At 34.5% G+C, this 18,709-nt stretch overlaps 1 protein-coding gene across 9 annotated transcripts in view; it reads left to right on the top strand.

The window, feature by feature from the left end:
- QKI (QKI, KH domain containing RNA binding) overlaps positions 1-18,390 on the top strand; it is a 151,159-nt gene extending 132,769 nt beyond the window's left edge. For 2 of the 9 annotated variants that reach the window (XM_039718944.1, XM_039718941.1), the window contains 4 exons: positions 1,933-2,020; positions 4,365-4,637; positions 7,254-7,328; positions 12,006-18,390. In XM_039718944.1, coding sequence (XP_039574878.1) covers positions 1,933-2,020; positions 4,365-4,637; positions 7,254-7,328; positions 12,006-12,022 — 453 coding nt within the window. In that variant the 3' untranslated portion in view covers positions 12,023-18,390. Of the gene's footprint in view, positions 1-1,932; positions 2,021-4,340; positions 4,649-6,482; positions 11,438-12,005 lie in introns of those variants that run through there. The other 7 variants (XM_039718942.1, XM_039718939.1, XM_039718940.1 and 4 more) reach the window with 6 other exon arrangements.
- Positions 18,391-18,709: the final 319 nt, after the last annotated feature.

Here is an 18,709-nt window from a genome sequence, read left to right as displayed (position 1 = left end):
AATTTTAGTAGCATTAATGGAACTATATGGGAGATGCAGCTGACATTGTGAGGAGTTTTTTTGTTACACACTTTCAAATAAATAAATACATGAATGCAAACAAAAAGCAAATAAGAAAGTACAACTTATGGGGGAGGGGAAAAGATTAATTAATGTGCTAAAAAATCTTTATTGCTAAAATAACTTTGATAAGGTCTATCCAGAATGACGAGAATTTGTGAGCTCTGGATGGGGAAGTAGATTTGGAATTGGTTTTATTATGTCCTGATTGCCTAGGTAATTTACCAGCAAAGATGCAACATAAAAATAGTTTATTTTAAAAAGAAGATAAAATTATTTTGCATGTAAATTATAAATCCATTCTGTGTCATGTTAAGATTGCTAGAATCTGCACATTTTGTATTCCAAAAGGGCTATGGGACTATGGGGTCTGGCATTTCTGCATAGTACAGTACTTAACTGTACAATTAATTTCTATTTAAGATGGTAATTGAATGTGTATTTCCTTTTTTTGTATTAGTGTCAGCTTGCACTGTCATACAGTATTTAACATACAAAGAAAATGTCTAACTTGCAGTATATTCTGAATGTTTACTGTGTGATAATCTTGGTGTTTATGCAAGTCCTCAGTATTACAGTTAGGACTTTCAGTTTCTGACATTTGAAAGGAATTCAGTGTTGACTCATCTTACCATGTTGATTTTGAGTTGTTGATAAAAATCATCTGCTAAAAGTTCTCTTTACAAGAGGTTGTGGCCCTTGAGCATACCTCACTATAAGTACTGGATTTGCTTAGATAAAATTTGAAAACTATTTTTGTCTTGGACTTTAGTAAATTTAGTAAATCCATAGTTTGGGAGTAAAGTCTGTATAACAAGCTCATTTACTTGGAAAATACTGTTCCAAATACCTGGAAAATATTGTGTAATTCGATAAGTAAAAATGTAAGAAACCCAGTTTAGCAAAGGAAGAATGTGTTGCAGTTCAAGGGAAAGCTGCCCTTCTATGTGTCTGACTTAAGAATTTCAGCACTGGCATTCCATACTGGAGGCAAGGTGGTAACCTAACACTGAAGTAGATGTTGACCATCTCTCTTGGGTTTCCTGTATCATAATTACATTATCTGCTCGATAGAGTGTAGAGTAAACAAATGGTAGCATTTTTGGAAAGACAGATAAAAAATCTCTGGTCTTAAAAATTAAATTATACTGTTAGAAATGTTTGTATTTTTAACTGAAAAAGTGAGCATTGTTCTACTGAACACTATTTGATATTTATGCAGCCTATCAATAGAGTAGGTAACTTCAGGGAAGTAGTTTTTATTGAAGCAAAACCAAGAGTAATGTGTGCTGTGTAAATAGTAGTTATATCCTCATCAGAATACATCCACGTGTGCCAGAATTAGGAATTCAGCCTCAGGGCAGTTGTCAATATCCTGTCTGGAAAGCTACTCAAAGATTGTTGTTTATTTTTTTGTTTGCCCCACCCCCACAGTAGTCAGTATTGACTCTAATGGAGCAAATTACAGTAAACTGCAGTGCTTAAAATTTGTGATGGCTATTCATCCTCTGGCCCAATAATACAATTTTTTTAAAGATACCTTTAGGAGTATGTGAAAGTGTATTTGAGGAAAAAAATCCTTAATTGATTTCTACCAAATGCTACTTATGTTTAATCCTTAATTTTTATAATTTATGTTACGAACTTTTTCCAAAACTCTTTTAAGATATTAGTCAACAAGTCTTAATGATAGTCAGCTGGCAACTTCCACTTAATTTTATGGAAAAGTTGACAAAGTTTGCTGCTTTTGTGACTAATGGCAAGCAGGTATTTTGCTTGGTTAGAACTTGCACAATTTTATTCTAGGTCACTTAGATCTTGTGCACTAGTGAGTTCATAATCCTGACTTCCTTCCCATTTTTTCCTACGCAGGCAGAAGGAGAAGACAGCCTTAAAAAGATGCAGCTGATGGAGCTTGCGATTCTGAATGGCACCTACAGAGATGCCAACATCAAATCACGTAAGCATGTCATGAGCTCAGGGGTCAAGGCCCTAGAAGTGTTTGCAGGTTTTGAATATTAAACCTACCTTTGGAAAATGTACAGTGGCAACTTATGTTGGAGAATGGAAGGCAGTAAGAACCCAACAACACTGTAGGTAGCAGTTGCAAAAGATTTTTGGAGGATAAGTGATGTCCGTTGGCGGGGTTTTTTAGCTTGTTTCTTGTCCCCATTATTTTTTAACAGTATGTATGGGTTGAAATATTTACAAATATATACAGTAGAAAAAACCTCAACCCTTAAGTGGATTTTTCTATTTTACAGTCATTTTTTCCTTAAAGCATATAAAGGACAGTGGACTCATTTGCATTTTTATTTTTAGAGATGTAATTTTAAAATGTTACAGATGTTCAGGATACTGTGAATACATTTTCCTGTATTATATTCCTTCCTTTCATCTTGCTTGCATGTGTACCCCCAATGTTATGTTTTACCAACAATTCATCAACTGATTTCACAGCTGAGTTCACACGGATCAGTGATGTAATGAGCCGTTTTTACGATTACTTCCATTACATTTGTGTGAAAATGCTTTTGCAAACGCATGTATGCACAAGTTTACACTTGAAAATTAATTACACGCACCTACTAATGAAAGCACATACCTATTATGTGTGATACAAATTATTTTCTTCAGTTGAAAATCTAATTTCTCCTCCCGAAAATATAGTTGCTGACGCTGTTCAAAAGTACATTTTTGCTGTAGCTGTGATACAGATGTCAAATGCAAGCACAGTTAAATCAGTCTTTTCACTAAGGACCTACTGATATTTGCAAATTTGTTTCTCCACACAGTCCCTATTTCAGTGTTGATTATGTTTAAAGGTTGGAATGCAGTTAGGTCAATTTGAGAGTGCTTACACCAGTGTAATTATTCTGATTTGAAAAGGCACATAAGCAAGGGCTTTTACGACTACAATGGTAATGGTAAATCTTTCAGCCCTAATGAACACTATGATATATTTAAAGCTTGATCCGTTTTAAATATATGGTAGTCTCTAAATTATTGTAAATTTATGATTAAAATAGCTTTCAGAATAGCTTAAATTGATGCAAAATTTACAGACATTTTTTAATTAATTTGAGCAATTTCTTTGTCTGGTCTGTTCCCATTGGTCTGTTGCGTCCGTATAAGTGGGAAGATGGATTTTTTTAATTTATTTTTTGACTGGAGATTGCCATTACTCATCATTTGATAAGAGTTTCAGTCTTTGTGTTTGCATTTTACTCAAGAGTTGAAGATCTAGAAACTGTACTGGTTTATTTCTGTTTTAGAAAGGAAGTATAATAAATATTTGAGCACCAGTTTTAAATTATATGAGCATTCTTGTTTAAAAAATAAAATAATTTTAAATATGCAGCAAATCTGAAAAAGTTTACCACATTTCTCTTTTCAGGCCACCTTGTAAGTAAATTAAATCAATGTAGATCAACAGTAGTGCATAGAAATACATAAATTATAACCCTCTAAGATTGACTGTTACCAGCAGATGTGCTAGTGCTTAAGTTGTTCATCTGGTGTGACAACAGGTTTCAGATAACACTTAATTGAATGTGCTAGCACCACTTCAGAAAACAAACAAAACCACCACAAACAAGCAAAAAACCAAACCAAAACAGAAAACCCACCTATTTTCTTTAACTTAAGCAGGGCAGTGGTGAACTTTTCATTCAAAGGAAGTATGTTACTTGGTGAAATTTTATATGGAAATAAAATTTGAACCTATTCTATTCATGTTAGGGTAGGACAGCACCAATTCATGTTTTTAGGTCACCTTCAGCTTCACTGATCCCGGAAATGGCAATTATGTATATGTTTAAATTCAATTTTAGGACATACAAAAAAGCTAGACTCATACAGCAGCTCTGCATAACTGAGTGTTTGTGGACTCTATAGATGCACTAAATTTTGTACTCTGTATTTGATTGTGATAGTATTTTCCTTGTATTTCCTGCATGCATCTCAGTCTCATGCAGTCTTGATAGCATAAATGAAGAAATGTGGTCTAAATTGAGCTTTCGTGCTGTGTAACCTGTTTGAGAAATCTACCTCACTGTTTTACAATGGCTTTTTTATTTTGCATGTTCATACTTAATCACACTGGAAAATGGAAAGCTGTTTGCATTTGAATGGTGTGCTTTGGCACTGTGTGATCAGCGCATGTACTAATGATTTCCTTTTATTTTTCTTCTTTCCTACTTTTCCCCTTTTTTCCCATTCTTTCCACGTTTTGTACTGCTATCTCCATACTTTCCTCTGAATTTCTTTGCTTACTGTAGCAGCCCTTGCCTTTTCTCTTGCAGCAACAGCCCAGGCTCCAAGGATTATTACTGGGCCTGCGCCTGTTCTCCCACCAGCTGCCCTGCGTACTCCTACGCCAGCTGGCCCTACCATAATGCCTTTGATCAGACAAATACAAACCGCTGTCATGCCAAACGGAACTCCTCATCCCACCGCTGCAATAGTCCCACCCGGACCCGAGGCCGGTTTAATTTACACACCATACGAGTACCCCTACACGCTGGCACCAGCTACATCAATCCTTGAGTACCCCATTGAACCTAGTGGTGTATTAGGTAAGACCTTTGTGCGTGGATGGCTGGAGATTGTGCTGTGGTTCTGTTGTGTTTGCGGGGTTGAGGTTCATGGAGCTCAAAGAAAAAAAGCTGAAGCAACAAACTTATTTCGGGTATATCAAAACCGCCCAGGAGAGCTGCTCAAATGGTGCAGCTCTTAAACGTTTTAAATGTGTTTGTCATTCCTGAATATGTGTGCTTAGTTTATATTAATAAATTTACCAAAAAGAAAGTCTTCATGCTCAATACAAGTTGAGGTCCATTACTTGTCATCTGGGCTCCTATGAATAACAGATCAGTTTGTATTCTCTTTAACATAAATTAACATCCAGCAGTTTTTGCAAGAGAGGGCTTCTTATTTTGCTGTATCATATTAGTAGCAAAACTGGAGGGAGTGGAAAATTCTTTGTTCAGTTGGAGTTTTTGTTTATTTAGTACACAACTGATAAATCTCTTAGTGTCAGAAAGTACTAAGTTATATTGTGAGCAGAAAATTATTTCAGTGAATGAATATAAAGCAAACCAAGTTCTCACCAAAGGACAATAAAATTAGCATTTTTACTGATTGCTTCTTTATATATGTTGCATTGAAATGTCCATCGTTCCTAATATCTCAGACCACTGACTTGGTGTGTGGAGGCAAGAATGATAAAGCAGCCGTGACAATTCACTTAACTGGCCAATATGGAACAAGCAGTTCCAATAGTTTCTTCCTTCCCTACCCTCTCCAGAATCTAAATAATCTTTTCTCTTCAGTTTATTCTGAATTGCATATGACCTTGGTGCTGCATAATGTTGATTTTATAGGACTTTGATCTTAGTTTGTTCAGTGGCAGTTATTGATTTACACGAATTCTAAACATCTCTAATGAACACTGGACAATAAGGTTCAAAGTCAATATTTTGTTGAAAGTATTGCAAAAAAATCAGTGTTTTACGTGACAGATTCTTGGTGAAGTTACCTGTATGTGTGCATGTTTCCACATTATGTACAGTAAAAAAGAAAATGTATTTCAGACTTCTGTCTTGCAGGATTAGTGAATCAGTAACAAAAATTCTAGTAGGACAAAAGTATGCAGTGCGTCTGTCAGCTTATGGTTGTTGTCAGTTAACCCACTGCCAAAATTCTGCAAGCATATGATAACATTATCATTTATTAATTTTCCACAAACATGTAAATATTATTCCTAGCTTGTCTACCCTTAGTCTGCAAGTCCAGTTGTGGTACATCCTGGGGTAAAGTCACAGATAGAGAGTTCAGCAAAGTAGCTGTTAGTGGTTAGTGGCAAGCCCCTCTCCTGAATACAGTTAATAGCAAGTAAAGAAATACAGCATTCCAGAGTAAAGCTTATTACAATGCAGGGAACTTGGTTTTCTCACAGGATTTTCTATTAAGAGATATGAGGGAAAAATTAAAATCACTTCTAAAATGGCATCTGAAACAGTTGTATGCTCTTGGGTCTTAACTGTGTGAGGTGTGTTGCCCAAAGCAGACCTCATCAAAAAAATGTTATTTAAAGAAGGAAAAGGGAGTGGGAAAAAAAACCCCACACTCCCACTTTAGCTGCCTAGAATTGATAACTCTTAATACATCTGCTCTACTATCTGAGCAGTTGGATGGAGTTAATTGCATTAAATTTGGATTTCATTGAGTTTTATTTTGTTATATACGCATTCTCATTAATAGTATTTTGTCCATTTGTGTGGTGGACCTTTAAGATGTTTTAAATCATTCTGTTAAAAATGGCAGAGAAATGCATCCCTGTCGGTATTTTTGGGGATGTTGGTGTTGAGATCAAATTTTAGTTGGTGACTAACTTTCAATTCCCTTCCTTTTATCTTCAGGTATGGCTTTCCCAACGAAAGGCTAAGAATTCAAGAACGGTCTTAACTGATCCTTCATCAGATCTGAATTTTAACAAATGCTTAGTTTTCAGCAGCCTTGAAAAAAGCTTGGCCTAGCAGTCAGTGACTTACTTGCACTTTTTTGCACATAGATTTAAAATAAAATAGTGCTATTAATTTGGATTAGGTCCTATTATTACAGAGTAGCTGTAATTTATGAGTGTATAGTAGTATACTGACTGCTAAGTGTTCTATATAGTGTTTGCTTTACTAATCACCTAATTCATTGCAGTTCATACTTATTGACTTAAAGTTTAAAATCACAATCTGTAGGCTTGAAGAATTGCTTTAAAACTTATTTTTTGTGGTAGAACTGGAAGTGATCTTAAGGTTAGCAAATAATTGTCAGTATTAAAGATGGCATTATTTAAAATAGTCCTGCTGCAAGAAAGGCACTTCAGTGAATATGTGACTAGTAAAGCTTAAATGTGCTTGGGTCTAATAGATTTCATGAAATACTGTAATTTTGGGATTGTAAATGAATGGATTAAACAGGTTAAGGCCAGGATGTTTAAAATAAATGCAATATTAATCTGCACAGATAAACTCCTTTTTAAGATTAAGATTTGAAACTACTGTGCCTTAACTTGTTGCTTTTCTTAAAATGAACTTTTGTAGTTAATGATCATTTAAATCCATTTTGATAAACCTGCTGTTAATGTTTTCTGTGAATGTTTTCTAACTTTGTCTTGGTAATTGCAATTTAACTAGGTGCGGTGGCTACTAAAGTTCGAAGGCACGATATGCGTGTCCATCCTTACCAAAGGATTGTGACCGCAGACCGAGGTTAGTTTAGTTCTGCAGTTCTTGTTTGTAAGAAGTGCTTTGAGTGTACATGAGATTTGCAACACCACAGCTGGTTAACCAAATACCCAGTCTTGACCCATTCATGATTTTGCTCAAAAACCTGGACAGTTAATATTTTAAAGCTTTGGGAATGCTTGCTGTTTTAAAAAACATTTCTAAACTTGGCTTTCCCAGACCAATTAGATATATATACTTTGATATATTTAACAGAAATTCTACAACTGATTGAGTTTTAAAAATGAAACATCTATCTGCATCAGGAAACGCTATGAAATCAGTGCTGCAATAATTAATTTGGTCGTGTTCCCCTCCTTCCCCCCCCTGCCCCCGGTTCATTCTTTTAATTGGCATGGAAATATCAGATTGGTGTTGCAAAATAAAATGAATGGATGGTTGCTTAATGAGAAAGAAGTAAAGGAATAAATGCCTCCTGTCTGTGTTTGGAGAAATCTGAAGATTTAGATTCCTTTTTTTCCAATAAACTTTTGAGCCACTGTACTGTATATTATGAGGAGGATGCATGTTCTCAGATACCTAACTGAATTCAGAAAGGTAAGGGCTGTGAAGATAACTTCAAAAGTTGTTTGAGTTTGAATTAGTATGGGTAGGGGAAGGGAGGGTGTTTTAGTTTTTTTGGTTTTTGTTTGGTTTTGGGGTATTTTTCCAAAATCTATTTCTTGGTGTTTGCCTTTTGCTGCTAAAATGTGTAACCTGAAGGAGAAACAACTTTTGAAGACCTGTTGGTGAGATGACATCCAATATTTGGGCATCTCTCTTTAACCCTTGAATGGAAAGTAAATCTTCATTTTTCTCCTGTTCCTCAAGTGTCATGCCTTTGGACCCCTGAATGAAGTTTTTAAGCTTATAGAGAAAACTGATATTTTCGGTTTATTGACATTGGCTAGGAAGCAGTGTGGGGGATGAATTCTTATCCCATCCCTGCTGCTGACTCACTGTGGTTTTCAGCAAGTCATTTAATCTCTCTGTGTATGGTTTCCCATTGGTCAAATAAGGATAATAATACTTCCCTACCTCACAGGGGTGTTGTGGGGGTTCTTGTTTTGTACAGGGCTTTGAGGATGCAAAGCATTGTGTGCCAAGTATTATTATTCTGCTCTCATCCAAATCAGTGTTGTGCAGATTTCCATTATATTGTAATATTCAAAAGCCAAATTCCGGTGACAGGTCTGACATCTCCTAACATTGACCACATTTAACTGCAAGAGAGAATACAGATTCTGGTCAGTACAGTAAATGGGGCCCTCCTGGATATTTGGTATATTTATGTAAGAATGTTATCTTTGATATGATCTTAAGGCTTTATAGAAAGCATAAACCTGATACAGGACACTACTTTAGTTTTCTGTAAGATTATTTTATATCACTGCCCACTATTTGCAGCCCATTGGCTTGTTCTCATTTCTTGAGAAGTCTTCAATGGGGCAACAGGATATAATCAGTTAAATGTAACATCCCATGTTTCCAAAAAAAAAAAAGGAGTAAAAAAGAAAATAGGTTTTAATATTTCTTTATTTTTTCCTATCTCAGTCAAGAGAAATTTGTGAGAAGAATTTGGTTGTCTTTGAAAATTTGACCTGATATTGCAAAAAACAGTTTTTTGCTAATGATGCTTCATGATCTACAGCAATAGTTTCAAGTGACAGATATAGCTATCTTTTTCATAATTAGATATTTACCTGAGACAACTAGTAAATACACTGATAAAGTGGGGATAGGAGTGTTTTCATGGAGAAAATGCCATTTTGTAGTTTATCATTGTAATATATGCTCAGCATAGATTTTAAGTATTTTTGAAAGGGCCTAGAAGTTTCTTCTGGGTCACTTTAAAGTAATTTAAATTAAATATTGGCATAATTTCACTCTCTTTTAAAATACAGCCATTTTATGATAAACCAGCATTCATCTCTAACAATATTGGAAACTCACTGCCTTAAGTAGGTAAATAAATACACGTCTTTTTCCTGTGGAATAAATCATGCATACCTCTCTCTTAGGAAAACCATGCTGATATTTCAGGAAAACATTATTTTAAAATCTTAGCTAAATAATCTCAGTTAATTTTACAACTGAACTTCATTGTATTTTGAATTTTAAATCCTAGGTTAGCACTGCACATATCTAAAAGTCTCACACAAAAGGTTTTGGTGACAACTTTGTTCAGCATTAAATTTTTTCTTTTAATTTACTAAAATTATATTGTAGAATTAAAATACTGTCAGTATTTGCCATATTCACCTATTTGGCTATTCTGTCACCAGGATATTTCTATAGCTGTGGCCACAAAAAGCAATGTCAGCAAACCGAAATACTTTTTTTTTCAATGTGGAAATATTTTTTGTATTTAGTTAAATGTCACTAAATCTATCTGCATTCATCGGGTCTAAAGTTGATTTTTTTTTGGTTTTTTAAAAATTCTAAATCGACTTTCAGATGATTTTGTAGTACTACTGCATTCACTTTTTAAGTAGTTTTTATTTTTTGCATAATTTTGGTTTTTTGTTGGGGTTTGGGTTGTTTTTCCAGAGATAAGCACTGCATTTAAAGCAAGAATCCCCAAATGTGTAAATGTTTTACAACTAAGCATGTAGAATTGGTGAAGGGTTGGAAAATATAGCTCATTTTAACTCAGAATAAACCCCCAGTTTATAAATAATACAAAATTGAATTTGATTCATATAACAGAGAGACTGACTGATTTAATTGTAATAAACTGTAAATGGTGTTGCACAGTTGACAAACCTGTGTGTACTGTAGAAGGCCAGAGACTTGGCAGAGGATGTATCACAGGTGTCCTGGTATTTTTTAAAGGTAGCTTGCTTTGACTTTAAACTCCACAAGAAATATTAATGCTGAGAATTTTCTCAAATATTTTATCCAAACCAATTTTCACATAATTTATATATAAATTTTAATACCTTTTAATCAAAATTGTAATGAGTATCAAAATGCTTTAAGAGTCTGTTTCTAGTGTACCTGTAAAGTGGTAATATTGTGCCACATAAAATATTTATTTTTATTTTTTCTTCTTTTTGAAACAGCTGTTATAATTTAAGCAAATCCCACTTAGCATGATTCTGAAAAAAAATTCAGGGAACGTTTGGTCTCATTTATGTTACAGTAGTAATTTTTTCTAGTGTTATGAACTGTATCCTAAATGATAGGCCACTTTTATTATGTGAAAGTAAATGAACCCACAAGAAAGATTGTTAAATCGATGGTATCTGTGAATATTACACCTACTGGACTTCATTTTATGTAATGGCACAAATCTGACTTTGCACTGAATACCTTTCTCACTTTCATCTCCTCTGCCTTAGTCAAAATGGCAACAGTACAGAAACTTTTATCAACCTCAGAATTTCTTAGCTCTAATTAAGCTGTTGAATGAGTCTTAAAAGAAAAAATTAAAAATTATACTACTGTTAAGTGGACCAAGTTTGGTGAAGGAGAATGCGAGAGAATGATTAAAGAAGGAATAGCTCAAGAACATTGGGAATGATAACTTTCCACTTGAGAACTTTTTTATGTTTTACTGTAATTTGTTTGTGGTTTTGGGTTTTATTTTTTGTTTGTTTTGTTGTTTTTTCCTTTTTCCTTTTTTTTTGCAAAAGAAAATAGTATTTACAGGTGGCTTCTTTTAAAATATAAAAATATAAAGCAGGAATGTATATGAAATGTCAGATTTTATTGTATTTGCAGAGTATTAGCTTTGAAAATGAATAAAGAGAGCTGTTTGTAGTTTTAAAATGCCTTATTAGTATCAATTAGATATTTTCTCTATTTTTTCATGTACTTAGAGCTTTTTAAGTATAGACTTTAAAATGGCAGGACTTCTACAGTGTTTACATGCAAGTGCATTTTATAAGTGTCCTATATGTGTAAAATAGTATTTCGAACGGGAAAATGCTGGCTATAGTAGCAGGCTGAGCGTTTTCCTGGTTTCCACGATGATGCCTACGTTGCTAGACTACAGTTTATAGTACTGCTTTGTATCATGAGGCCAAGAAATTCCATGTTGTTTGTAAATAGAATAAATGAAAGGCAATAAAAAATTTATTGAACAAAAACCCTTTGTTTGGCCCATAGTTTGTTGAACCAAATTGTTTCTCTAAGTCCAGAATTCCTTAGATTACTCCATTCTTTTAACAACCAGTTATTAATAATCACATCCATCATTAATAGTTGCTTTAATGCTTGCACCTGGGGAGGTACTAATGCTTAATAGCAGTCAGATACTGATGCTGTGCACTGACTGTTGTTCCAGAAATCTTCTACCCAGTTCAGAAACTGTTCATCGTTTTTTGTTTTCCAATTTCCTTCATCGACTGCTACTAACCATTAGTCGTTAGTCATATTTTATCTCTATTTCTCCTGTTAACCGGTTTTGTGGGAGTGGGCTTCTCCTTCACGTGTCCAAATCATGATGGAGGGCTGTCATGATTTTATTGCATTCTGTAGATGGTGTCGATCAGTATGTCAGAATTAAACATGCTTGTTTTTTTATTAGTTGTGATTAGTTTTCATGTTGTCATTAAGCCGTCACTAGCTGGAACTAATCTCTTCTCTATCTTTTCTTTCTTTTTTTTTTGTTTTTGTTTTTTATTTTTTTTTTTATTTTTGTTTCTAACCACCCAGCCGCCACCGGCAACTAACCTATGACCTTCTGACCTCTGAACTCTTCACCCAATGATGACCTGACCATGCCTGCCTGCTGATCAGTTAACTGGTAAACGCCTTTGCTTGCCTGTCTTCAGTGCAGCGAGCTGGGGCACTTGTCCGTTCGTCTTACCATCTAACAAAACAGACAAAGAAATTGTTGTCCTCCAACTCCGCTTTTTGTTGTTCTCCTGTTTGGGTGAAAGTGGTTCTAGAACCTGCACTGAATAGTAGTAAAGCAATAAGGTCCAACTCATCCCTCCGCACTGATCATCCTCTATTGTCCCGCCCCAAGCGAACGGTAAGGAGGCCTCGCACGAGATGGAGACAGATGTCCCTTAACTACCCGATGACAGAGGCAGTTACTGTGAGAGACTTCTAGGAATATTTTTCTTCTCAGAAAAAAAAAAAAAGAAAAAAAAAAGTCAAAGCTCTCTCTGAATGTACTGTGTGATGATGCATCATGCATGAACCTTTGGTCAGGGATGTCATTGGGGAAGGGATTCCAAAAAGTATTCAAAATTTGATATGCTGTTTAGTCACTACCAGTGCCCTCAAAGGGCAGATGTTGCAGCCTTTTTTCTATTGCCTGCCAAATTGGACGTTTTAAAGGAAAGTGTGCCATGAAATGCAGATTACGATGACTTTTCAGAACTACATTAATGCAGAGAACAAAACAGCAACACTATTAAAGCGAAATACAAGTTTAAATTGTTTTAACCATATTTTAATCTCCTTGGAAGATTACATGAGAACAAGGTACATGCATTATGTGTCACATTACTGGGCAAACTGTTCAAATATTTTTTTTAAACCTCCCTGTATAGAAAAAATTTCATTAAGGATGTAAAAGCCATGCTTGCCTATTTGCTGTATACATGTAATGAAATGTAGATAAAGTGTAGTGCATTGAAACAAAATGAACAAAAAAGTAGATACTTTTACTATACAAGGGTGCTGGTGCAGAAAAAAAATATATTTTTGGAAATGTAGCATTTTATACTTTCAAGTGTTATAAAAAAAGAAAAAAAGAACAAAGAAACCCTTTATTTCATTAAATGATTTTTTTCTGGTGGTTGTCAAGAAACAAAAGACCAAAAGAGCCTTTTAGTCTTTCTTTTTTATTTTTTAAGTATTGGAATAAGTCTAAAGAAAAGGAAGTGCCTTATTTTCTTCATGGTCATTTAGTCAAATGTCTTGTATAATCAGCTTCTCCCTCAGACAAGTTACTGCATGCCACTCAGTCGCCCAGTATGTGAAAGAAGCTGTGAGGGAAGACAAATGATGAGTTGACCATATTAATTACCTGATTTTTGCCATACTAGTGTGATGTGTCTTTGCCAAAATTTCATTAAGTGAAGTATTTGCTAAGTTTTCATCAAACCAGCCCATTATTATTTCAGCCACTCTACTTTTTAAATCATAGCAAATGCCGTACTTGTGCAACGTAAACCAAAGGGTTCTGTGATAACACTGTCTCATGCTAAAGGAGATTATTAGGTGACAAATGTTTGTAGAGCTGGAAGTTACGTCATTTTTGTTCAGGGATGGAGAGGAGTTTTCTTGATTCTGGTTGAAATAAATATTACATCAACTGTAGTAGGCTTCGGCATCACCCAGAAAATGGATGTTCTGCAGATAACGAAACTGAAAGCGCTTAGTGAGTTTTCAGTCAGTGACTGAGCACATCCCCAGTTTCCACAAACAGCTCCTGCAGTGGCAAACAGCACAGAAATTACTTACTTTTCAGCTCGTCTTTGACTATTGTTAGATCTGGCTCATTGGCTTTTCTTGAAAAGATAAGCAGGAGAGGGACTTCAGCCATTTGAAGTCCAGCTATACCTTATTTTTAACACTTGTTTCCACATGAGGTTCGAATAGCTGGGCAATTGCAAGAGCTGAAGCTGTTGAACGCACAGTATTTAATTCTCAAAAACATTAAGTGTTACATTGTGGGGCTCAGTACTAAACTTGGCAAATATCAGGTGATAATTTTACTCCCCTCTTGTCAACTTATTCTCCTCCTGCAGATCTTCACAGCTTCCAAATGAAAGGTCAATAGTAAGCTAAGAGGGCTTACATTTTTAAGCACCTGCATGGTGACCTCATCTAACATCTTGTCTCACCTGGAAATAATTATCAGTTTATTTACTATGCAATAGACATTCATCCTTTCGTATTCAGCTAGATTTTTGTTTATTGTGCCACCAGCTTTGTCTTCCTGTTACACATAAAGTTGTGTTGATTTTATTTACAGTATATGCTGTGCCATTTTGATTTTATTTTGGTTGGTTGGTTGAATAAACTTGCGACACTCGAACATTTGAAGAGAGATTTGCTAAAACAATACCAGTATTTGATCCAGTTTCATCTCAACTATGATAAAACCTGGACATTTTAGACATTTATCAAAGGTCTTTTACTGGGGGGGAGGGGAAGTGTATGGAATAGATGTGTGACATGTGAAAGTAATGTTTGCTCTGAACAAACTTCTGAAAACTTAGTTGACAAAATTTTGGATCAGCTTAAAAAAAAAGCATGACTTTTGAAATCTCTGAATGCCTTGGTTCTCAGTATTATCATTCTTTAATGACTTTTTCTTTATTAAAATAAGTAGTTTTAAGACTTCTTTCTGACAGTATTATGTAATTTTTTTAGAGTGGGTAGATGGGAGTGTCGCTTGTATGTAACCGTACAGATGACATGTATTTGTCTATTCTTTATTATCTTAGTAGTTTCATGCTATGTATGTACCATAACCAACCTATTGCCTATGAGAAACATGTAAGATAATGTATTTACAGCCATTGTTACAAGTTTATAATGTATTTTTCTATCTTGTTTTATATGTATGTTATATAACATTCAAAAGAATTTTTTTCCTGATTGAGAAAAAAGGATACAAAATGCAAAACCCACAATTTTGATAACTGAAAAATTGCCAATTGTTTTGCAGTACTTTATTATATTGGGAGTGTTGTCTTTCTTGGGCTTTTAGTTAGCTACTGGATGAATACATTAGACATATTTGGGTTTTAGTTGGGTTTTTACATAGCTTGCATTTTAATTCTTTGGTTCTTTGCTGTTTCTATTAACCCATAGCATTATTTTAATAAATGTTATAATACCAACCTACTAACTCTGGATTATGTCTGTTTATTAACCATTACATGTTTAATTAAAATAAACAAATAAAGACAGAAGAATGTAAAGTCGAGTTACTGGACTAACCCTGAAGAACGTGACCACAGATAACACAACGTGACTTGTTTTTATGTTGTTTGTCAGCTGACATTCTGCACACTACTATTAAGTTGGCTTTGGTCATTCTGGCCTTTTACCTTGGGGAATAGGTGCCAGTAGAAATGGGAACAAAGTAGCATTTTTGAGGCATTCTTCTTGTAGAGTCTTGCCACTTGCCTTTCAGCATCTGCGTTACTAATTCCACACTTTCTATTTCTTTCTCTAAAATAATTATTGTTGGCTCACAGCAAAAGAGCAAAAGATGCCAGTGTATTGGTAAATCGTGACGGTGTACAGAAACCAGTTTGATTCTTTGTTGAACCATTCAGAGGTTGCAGTTAATCACACAGTAATTTGTGATTTGTTGGTTTTGGCACCTGATTCACTGTTGCATCATGTGAAATTTCTAAGCACAGAATATTTCTGGATAGAATTGCTGTACATTGAAACACAAAACCTGGGGGTTTCCTTTGGCAGAAGTGCCTTATTTATACCACGCTGTTTCAAATAACTTTATTTTTGGTACTTCTGCTGTAGCCTATCAGTATTGCCTAGCTCAGGGAAGTACAACTTCTGTAAGCCAAAGGTGAAACTGAATCTTTTCCTAGTGACTGCAGAAAGTACAAAAATACACCTTTCACTAAATTTCCAAGCAACAACCATTTCAAATTCCAGAGCTGCCTTTATGTGATGTTTATCCCTGTGGATTGACTGGAGCAACATGAATGCAGGGAATTGAAATGGTGGAAATGCTATTTTGAATGTACATCTATGCAAATATTTTTACAGATATGCTTCCCCTTTCTTAGAACTGTCTGAGGCTCCTTTACATTTCCCAGGTAGTTCTACATTTGTAACCGAGTGGGCAGTAATTACCACTAATGTTGAGGGAGATCCTCAATGTAGATAACTTTTCAGATGTCAACAGTTTTCTTCCTGAAAGTCCATTTTTTTCCTGTAGATAGTAAACATTCTGATGAGGAATCTGAATCTGTTCAAATTCCTCCTTTAATTTATGACATTTCAAACTATTTATCTTGAAAAACATGCAATATAAAACTTTATAAATAGAGTTCTCACAGTATTGCTAGTAATTAAAATTTTATGCATCTTTATGGAGAAAAATAGTATAGCTTTGATGACATTTGTTAATTTTCTAATGGCACGTAGTTCTTTGTTTTACAAAAATTTTAGGTAGAGATGAAGTACTAATTCATTTTGAATAGTTTCACTTGTGCAGAGTTTTCTTTTTTAATTAAACAGATCATGTTGCTGTCCTAAAACTCAGCCACGGGCAGATGATAAAAATATTAGATATTTATAACAGATAATATCAGGACCTTTTGACTGGAAAATGGAACAAGTGTCATTACAGAGCAAATAATTTATACTCTTAAAGAATTTTATCAAAGGTGCCTATGTAGTTTGGAGAAGTACTCTGTCCAGTATAGGTGAAACTATTCAGATGGAACAAAACTTTAATGTTTTACATTGAAGAATACTTCTATTTCCAGAACTACTGCTTTTCTGTAATATTTTTATTATTTTGTGTTTTTATCAATAGATGTTAACTACTGTTATACTTTGTCCAGTGCATTTTCATCTCATTCTTCAGTATATGCAGTAGTCGAAGTTGCTGTAAATTTTGTAGTATTTTAAAGCTGAAGGACAGAAAAAATAGGAAAACTCTAAAATCAAAATAATATATTCATTATTGTTGCCCACCAAAGGTATTTCTCAATTTACCTGAGTGCCTGTCTGAAAATTTAACTATTTTATACTTTGCCTGCTTACAGGAAAGGTACGAACTGTTTTTATCACCGAATTTGAGGATGACTTCAATATTGCTAAATCACTGAAGTTACTTCTTTTTCTTACCATTCTGAGATTAAATTGTCTTAATGTTTGAAAGATCAAGACAATTAAATAATTGCTTTTTGTTCCAATAAAGTGGGATTTATCTTAGGGTAATTTTTTTTTTGTAGGTGAGAATATAAACAAAAATAATCTAGACTTTCAAAGTAAAATTTGAGCAATGCTGTTCACATCTTAAGTGTTGTAACAAATTACAGATTTGGTTTCTTCAGGAGTATTTTTGTGCTTGTTATAAAGTGCCTTCAAGAACATCCTTAAGATATTTTTAATGAGCATATGTTCAGTATAATGACAATACTGATCTTTTATATGAACATACCTTTTAAAAGTGTTGCTACATGTAGCAAAAGGTTTATTGCCAGATTGTACTCCATGAGGGGGACCACTAAAAGGTTTTCTGCCCTGAAAATGCAGGGAAACATTGAAGTGTGTTACCATCCATTAAGAAATTAACTTGGGGGAAACATACTTACAAGTATATGAAACTGAGTTCCTTGTGCCTGGATAAAAATACCAGTTATCAGAAATAGCACATTGTACAGAATGGAATCTGAGTAACACATTCCTCGAGCTGGAAGTACATAATTGTTCCCAGAATTTTTGTTTTAATATGTTTAATACATTTTTCTAAAACACCGTTAATGGAATACTGTCCAAATAACACATGACCCATAACATTAACACGTGGTAATCAATGTTGAATCAAACTGGTTAACGAAAGTACAGTGCTCTTCCTTCTCTGTGCCTGCGCACTAATTGCAGGTGGTGCATAGGGGCTGGGGCTTAGGCACAGCAGGCTGCAGTCCTAATTTCTTGGTGCCTGCAGTTCGGGTGTCCGTCTTTGACAACAGACTAACTGGGAGGAGTCTGCCTCCCAAGGCCAAGATTAACTGAGATCTGAAACTCTTAGCGGAATTAATTGAAAATACAGCAACAATAAAGCAACATAGATACATATATATGCTTTGACTTGTATTATAGCAGTTTGTGTGAAACATTTAAGGTTTTGTTTGTGCAAAATAATGTATTCTGAGGGGAAAAGCAAACATGGACGTTGCCAAAACACATGTAAATAAACACCATTTATGACTGTACATTATGTGCAATAAAGTAACTGGAAAAAGTGCATGTACTTTATCCTCAAAAGAAAACTGACAGCTCTCAAAGCTGTAGCTATAGTTTTATTTTCTGAAAAGTTAAATTTTATTCTGTATCTAAGCCACAGAATAAAGAATGTACATTTTTCGCACTTAAATTTTCATTAATGCTTCTAGCAGTGTTCTGAAATATGTCAGTTGTTGAACAGGCTTAAACTTTCATGGTCGTCCCATTATCAGGATATATTTTGCTTAACAGTTTCTTATTGCATATGCTGTTGTTTGTAACTGTAAATGAAGGAAGTATGCATTATATATCATAAACATGCAATACACATTTTGCATATGGGTTTGTAGATGCATCAGTTCTATAAATTTTGCAATGATAACCACATGATTTTGGGGATATTGTACTTTTGTAGTATAACTTGCAATTGTTCAGAGCAAATAAGAAAGAGAAGTACTACT

This window comes from Passer montanus, unplaced genomic scaffold, assembly GCF_014805655.1.
Source record: "Passer montanus isolate IOZ18808 unplaced genomic scaffold, ASM1480565v1 scaffold40, whole genome shotgun sequence".
Lineage (NCBI taxonomy): Eukaryota > Metazoa > Chordata > Aves > Passeriformes > Passeridae > Passer > Passer montanus.
Note: the sequence above shows the minus strand (reverse complement) of the source record. Positions and strands in the feature narration are given on the sequence as shown.